The sequence below is a fragment of the Diospyros lotus genome, chromosome 2 (genome assembly GCF_014633365.1).
Source record: "Diospyros lotus cultivar Yz01 chromosome 2, ASM1463336v1, whole genome shotgun sequence".
NCBI lineage: Eukaryota > Viridiplantae > Streptophyta > Magnoliopsida > Ericales > Ebenaceae > Diospyros > Diospyros lotus.
The window spans coordinates 45,202,143-45,209,379 of NC_068339.1; the positions used below are offsets into that span (position 1 = coordinate 45,202,143).

The 7,237-nt window shown below is 32.9% G+C and overlaps 1 protein-coding gene across 2 annotated transcripts; it reads left to right on the top strand.

Moving 5' to 3' along the window:
• Positions 1-1,551: 1,551 nt before the first annotated feature.
• Positions 1,552-4,026, top strand: LOC127795876 (glycylpeptide N-tetradecanoyltransferase 1-like). 2 transcript variants are annotated; one of them, XM_052327831.1, is made up of 3 exons: positions 1,552-1,728; positions 2,030-2,191; positions 2,394-4,026. In XM_052327831.1, exon 3 carries the CDS (start codon positions 2,445-2,447, stop codon positions 3,747-3,749), a length of 1,305 nt encoding a protein of 434 aa, XP_052183791.1. In that variant the 5' UTR covers positions 1,552-1,728; positions 2,030-2,191; positions 2,394-2,444; the 3' UTR covers positions 3,750-4,026. The 2 variants fall into 2 exon arrangements, with proteins under 2 accessions (XP_052183791.1, XP_052183790.1); XM_052327830.1 differs by having other exon boundaries at positions 2,421-4,026.
• Positions 4,027-7,237: the final 3,211 nt, after the last annotated feature.

The window sequence follows — 7,237 nt, forward strand, 5'->3', positions numbered from 1 at the left end:
TTCAAATCAAAACAAATTGAGGAAAACAAAATGCAAGCAAATAAAAGTAATTTGGAGAATGAAATGAAGAAACTAATTTAGTTATTTCAGTATGTCGTTATGATATTTCAGTCAATTTAGTTATTTTAATTTTTTTTCAGTAAAAAGATAAAATCAAACTAAAATAACCCAAAAATTCAAATTTAAAAATCAATTTGAACCAGTTTACAATTTGAACCGAACCAAATTACAAGTTCAATTCAATTATTTCAATTTAACTAAAATTTTACTCACAACCAACCATTATAATTTACTCCTCATTAGTCAAATAAGTTAATTTAGCTAATGACCAACCAACTCATAGAAAAGTCCAACCAATCAATCTATAAACTTAAAAACAAAAGGTTTTAATATTGTAAAGGGAGATACTACGTTGTCTTTATTATTTTCAAGTTATTTTTAATTTTTAAAATAATAAAAATATGTTATCTTTATTATTTTTAAAAATTAAAAAAAATTATAAATAAAACTCAAAATAATAAAAATTATTTTGAGTGTTTTCATTCAAAACAAACTCTAAACTCAAAACATATTTATTTATTTACTTATTTATTCATATTTTATTATTATAATGAAAAAAATATTACAAACTTTATTAACTTTAAAATGTATATATTTTTTTAATAATATATTAATATTAAATATTTTTAATTTATCGAATAATCAAATTTATTGAATAAAATATTATTTTCAAAATTTCAAAGAGAACATGTTTTTTAATTTTTTGTTTTGAGAAATAATTTTTAAAATGACAAAAAAAATGCGTTTTTAATTTCGAAAAATAGACTATGAAAATAGAAAAGTAAAAATGAATTCAAAATTCAAGACTGAAAATTGAAAAGTAAAGAGAACACAACTTTAATTTTTATATCAAAATTAAAAACTAACAACTCTCACCAACATATCCTAACTTTTCAATTAATTTTATCTAAAAAAAAAATTCAATTAATTTTCAACGACAAGAATTAGCTTAAAAAATTATATCAACCATTAGCCAAATAGGGTTGCAAATGGGCTTGGCTCGGTTTTCAATTTGATAAAAGTTCACTTAAGTTTGTTTGTTAAGATAAATAAATTGAATTTAAATCTAACTTGAAAACTCGATTTGTAAACGAGTCGATTTAAATTAAGTAAATAAGCCTTGTTAGTTTGCCAATTGGTTCAATTAGAGACTAATGAATAGGTCCGATTAAGAGTTTGTAATTATATATAATATTAGATATATATTTTATAAATAAATTATTTAACATGCATACACTTATCAATACAAATTAAATTTTACTACCCTATTTTGCCTGATATATTAAAAATAAATTTAATTATTTCAAATACACCATCTTTTAATTTAATAATAATTCTATATTTGTTTATAAAATTTTTCTTTGTTATTAAATAATTTCCCAGTTAAAAAGATCTATTTGTATGATAATCAAAATAAAATAAAAATTATAAAACTTTTCAATTGCCGTTATTAATTTACGTTATTAAGAGATCACATTGCCCACAGTTTAGGGGCCAATTTGACCCAGTTGTGTTGTGAACCAGTGGGCAGGCCATCTCGCCGCCTCGCCTACTCGCCACTGCGTCGCCCCTCTCGCTGCCTCGCCGTCTCGCCGCCGCCTCCTCGCCGTCTCAGAGAGAGAGAGAGAGGTTTCTTCTTCTTATTCAATCCGTCCTCTCTGCACATTGGTAACACTTCTCTTCCATTAACCTTCAATTTATTATGTGTAATAAACTGCTCGTCATTTGTGCAAGTGTTCCTCAATCTTTTTGGACAGTGTATGTTTGATTCAACGCAGAATTTGATCTTGTTTTGTTCCTTAGAAACCCTAGGAAAGCTGAAATGTCTTACTGTGAAATCTTATGTTCCTTCGAACTCGACTCGAGCCCGAGCTCGGCTCGTCAATCGAATTGACGAAATTTTCCGTGTTATTGATCATATTTACAAGATTGCCACCGTAGATGAAATCGAGGTATTCTTCTTTGTCAGGGCTAGGATACCTTCCGCCACGGCTGAAACTTTCTCTCTCGCAGCTGGGCTCAAAGTCTTCTTCGATTCTCCGGCAGCTCACAACCTCTCCCCCCGCCCTTCCATTATCTCTGGCGACTAACTCTGTCTATAATCGTCATCGGCAGAGATAATCTCGGCAAGGTAATTAAACGATTTTATGATTTTGATGCTTCTGATGCGAATAAAACACAGATCTAGAAAGATATAGATCTGTTTCTGATATGATTCATATCCTTATTTATCATATGATTGCATCTGTATATATGGAGGTGTGTATATGATAACTTGTTTCTTTGACCGAATGGGGAAAGATTTTTGTTACTTGTCTAATTCTTGTATACAGTGAATTGTTAATCTTATTGTCTTCCAGACTGGTGCACCAAAGTAATTGGAAATGGTAGATAACAATTCAACTTCTGATTCGCCGGCCGAAAGCCAAACCCAAAATCTTGATGGGGATTTGCACTCTGAGAGTGATAGTTCGGTTTATTCATTAGCTCGGAAGGTTCCAGGGTCGCTCTCTCTCGCGAAAAGGCATAAGTTTTGGGAATCCCAGCCTGTTGGGCAATTCAAGGATCTTGGGGACACGAGTTTGCTGGAAGGACCGATCGAAGCTCCAACACCCTTGTCTGAAGTGAAAAAAGAACCCTATAATCTTCCTAATCTCTATGAATGGATAACTTGTGACATAGATTCTGAAGAGATGTGTGCCGAGGTTTATAACCTCCTAACGAATAACTATGTTGAGGATGATGAGAACATGTTTAGGTTTAACTATTCGAAAGAATTCCTTAGATGGGCTCTTCGCCCTCCTGGTTTTTTTAGGAGCTGGCACATTGGAGTTAGAGTTAAGAGCTCCAAGAAGTTGGTTGCCTTTATAACTGGGATTCCTGCAAGAATCCGGGTCCGTGATACTGTTGTTATCATGGCTGAGATTAATTTCCTGTGTGTTCATAAGAAGCTCAGATCAAAACGGCTTGCTCCAGTCATGATTAAAGAGGTGACTAGGAGGGTTCATCTGGAAAATATTTGGCAAGCTGCTTATACTGCTGGCGTGGTCCTTCCTACGCCCGTATCAACTTGCCAATATTGGCATAGATCATTACATCCAAAGAAGCTTATTGATGTTGGATTTTCTAGGCTGGGTCCAAGGATGACTATGAGTCGAACAATAAAGCTGTACAAGTTACCAGATTCAACTTCTACCCTGGGATTTAGAAAGATGGAGCTCCATGATGTTCCTGCGGTTACACATTTGCTGAGGAATTACTTAAGTCAGTTTCTTGTTGCACCTGATTTTGATGAAAATGATGTAGAGCACTGGCTTCTTCCAAAGGAGAATGTTGTTGATAGCTACCTGGTTGAAAGCCCAGAGACTCATGAGATCACTGATTTCTGCAGTTTTTACACTCTTCCATCTTCTATCCTTGGGAACCAAAATTACTCAACTTTGAAGGCTGCTTATTCCTACTATAATGTGTCTACAAAGACTCCACTGCTTCAACTTATGAATGATGCTCTTATTATAGCAAAACAGAAGGATTATGATGTCTTCAATGCATTGGATGTTATGCAGAATGAGTCGTTTTTGAAGGAGCTGAAATTTGGACCAGGTGATGGGAAACTCCACTATTACCTCTACAACTATCGAATAAACCATGTTTTGAGACCATCAGAACTTGGGCTTGTGCTTTTGTAGTTTAAGCGCTCAAAACTCACTTCCGACATGTACTACCGGATGAATTTTTTGGTAAAGAATGTTGGTTGTCTTAATTCCAGGATAGCAAAAATCAGCCTGCCAAACTTCATTGGCAATCCATGGTTAGATTTTGAATTTCTTCTTTCCTGTGGAAGATAAATCTTTGTGAACTTTCTTGCCTAGTTTCATGGGCAATTTCCTTGTATTGAGCTTGGCATGTGTTTTAGAACTGCAAAGTGGCTGCTAAAACAATTTTCTATTTACCCCTTTTTTCTTATTTTTTGCTGCTTTAACGCCTTGTTTGCTTATTGATTTTTAGGTATTTAGTTGGTGTCAGAGACAATTTTTATAATTTATTATGAGTATATCTGTTTCCTCCTGTTGAAGAACCAAGACTGGCAATTTTTTATTTGGGTTGTGTTTCTTCTACATGTCATAATTACTGGAAGTATGTTATTATGTTTCTTAGCCCTCATCATGTTGTCCCAATGGCTATTTCTGGCCATTGAACTGGGAGGACTAGTCAGGAATTCAACAGAATGATGATGTTCTTTTGAGTTATTTTGCATTTGAATCTGAGCTTCATGATGAGATTGTGTCTTTAAGTTCGGTTTTGCTATCATTTGAGACTGAACCTTTTCACCCAGTGGCAGAAGAAATCTTGTTTTTGCCTAGTGATTATGGAACAACTGCTGTCAGCATTCTGTCTCTTGGGGGACTGGTAGTCAAATAGTTACTGGTCACCGTTGCTAGTTTAACAGTAAAAGTCTTAGTTCTTGTATGATTGGTTGTATCAGATGCTAGATTTTGCTTTCTTTTTTTCTAATTGTAAGCATAACAAGTAATTTGCTAGAGAAAAGTATATTTGATTCAATAATAGTGTTCTGCTTTCCAGTGTTTGTGGAGACTTGATCAGTTTTCAGTTCCATCTGTTCTATGGAGTCTGGAATATGGATTGATGAGTCAGTTTGCTGGTACTTTGGCATCCTTTAAGCATAGAAGGCCAAATCTATATTTTTACCCTTGCATTTTTACCTTTTTTCATCTAAACATTCATACTTTTTGTTATTTTAATTACACCTCATGAAGTTGCATTTTCGAGTCAATTTAACGTTTGTAGTTTGATATTTTTTTCATATGACAATATAAATTTTTTATTGTTTCGATTACATTTTTTAATATACATTTTTGAGTTAATTTAACTCATGCACTTTTGTCGTGAACAAAGTGTGATATATATTTTGTCATCTCTCTTTATTTATTTTTTTTATATTTAAAAATACAATATTAAATGTACTTGAAATCGAAATGATGGAAAGTTTGAGTTATCATATAAAAAAAATGTTAAAATATAATAATTAAATTAATTCAAAAATTAAGTTCATGGATATATGAACAATTTGGGTGATTATATATAAAAAAAAAAAAAAAACTTAAAAGTAGGGGAGTAAAATCATCGACTTGGCCAACATAGAATTGCCGAATCTGTAACAGTAGCTTTTATTAAGGTAATCTTCTGCTGCGTTGGGTGTCATACAACTAGTTTGGATTGATTGCCTGCCCGTCATTGTATATTGCTTTGTGTTTCTCTTATGAAGTCAGTATCATTTCAAGCCATTTGACATGCCTATCAAGTTGCCCCAGCTGTTGTTGTTTGTTGTTTGTAGTTCCGTGGTATTAACACATTTAAAAGCGAACTTAAATACCACAATATTGGAAAAGACAAAAATGCCCATCATCCTGTCTGTAATGCTCTTCCTTGAGGAATAGTTTTCTTTGTAGAACAAGGATATTATTGTCTTTTTAAACATTTTAGTGCATTAATTAAATTTAATATCACGATACTTGTTGCATTGCATCACTGGTAGCAAAGGCCCACTTTTTTGTCTTCACTGAAAATCAGATATTGGAAAATTATATTGGAAAATAATTACAAGAATGTTGACCAAATTTATAATTTTATCTTTATACTTTTATATTTTTTTGGTGTGCTTGCTTGAATTTTTTGTTGTTTCGATTATATTTTTATGTTTGTATTTTTAAATTAATTTAACTTTTATATTTTGACTTTTTTTTATGTAATAATTTAAATTTTTTATTATTTTGACTTAATTTATATATTTGTATCTTTAAATCAATTTAATTTTTTTAATATATTAAAATATATAAATTAAATTGATTCGAAAATGTAAATTTAGTGATATAATTAAAATAATAAAAATTTAAATGATTATAAAAAAAAAGTGAAAGTATAAAGAAGAAATATGAGTCTAGCCTGAGGATGTTTGTAAACATAGTCCAGATTACAAGGGTCAACGTGAGGATTCACCCTTTTATTATTGTTTAAATATTTTATTTTATTCTAATATATGTAAAATATTCATTATTGTATATAAAACAATGTTATTGTGTAACGTATTCATCCATGTATTTTAAATAACGACGTGTATAAAATTTTTTAATTTTGTTGATGTGACTGTGATTCGTCGATCCGCACTGGTATAATGAATCCGAGAGGGAGGGAATGAGTTATCTGGTTCGGTTTGTTGATCCGTCGTCTGGTCCTTATAATAATACTCCAACGCTCAAATAAGTAAGTGAGTAAGAAAAAATACAAAGTATCGGTCAATCAACGGGAAAAGCATACCATGGCTTTCGGAAGAGCTGGTTGATATACGGGAGGTGGAAAAGTTCTCGTGTATGTATTGTACGTCTGTAAATGAGGGAACAAAATTTTCAACGCCGACAAAAGTGTCCATACAGTAGTAAGGTGATGTAACAGTAAGGTATCGACGAGATCCTCATTAATATGGACGGGATCCGTCATTAATGAGAATGGATTTAAGGTGAACGCACAAAAATCTAGACACGACTGTAATGATGTTGTTGCAAGGTGCCAGAATATGACTAACATGGGCTGATCAAATGGGCTGAGATGACGGGGCCAGATTGGGCCTGAATGGTCCAATTGGAATAGCCCCTAGGCCACTAATATTATCAAGCACATGACCTTCTCGTTAAATGAGTTGATTGGTAAGTTAGGGAATTACAAGGATCCCTGAAAAATCGTTCGAAGTGTAGTTAGGAGCTCGTTCGGATAGTACGACGAGCTAGAGTCATTGTTGGAAACTTGCTTGGTCCTGAGATCTGAGATTGGGCTCCAGTGATGCGTGAGCTTGCTTTGACGAATTCAATTTGAGGTCTACGATTGAATCGATGCGTGAGATTATGCGCCAATTCAATCTAAAAGTGTTTGATTTAAGGGTAGAATTATGAACTTCTCCACATTCCACAATTCCCTACTTACTATTATTTTCTTAAATTATACCTAATAATAATCTAATTTATAAACACCACAGGCACAGGGGTGAACATGGCATCTTGCGACGTTTCACGTGGCAGTAGGTGAGGGCACGTGGCTTTCAAAAAAACTGAAAAAAAAAAAAGAGAACTGAAAAGTCAATTTCGCCAACCCACACACGCTTGCA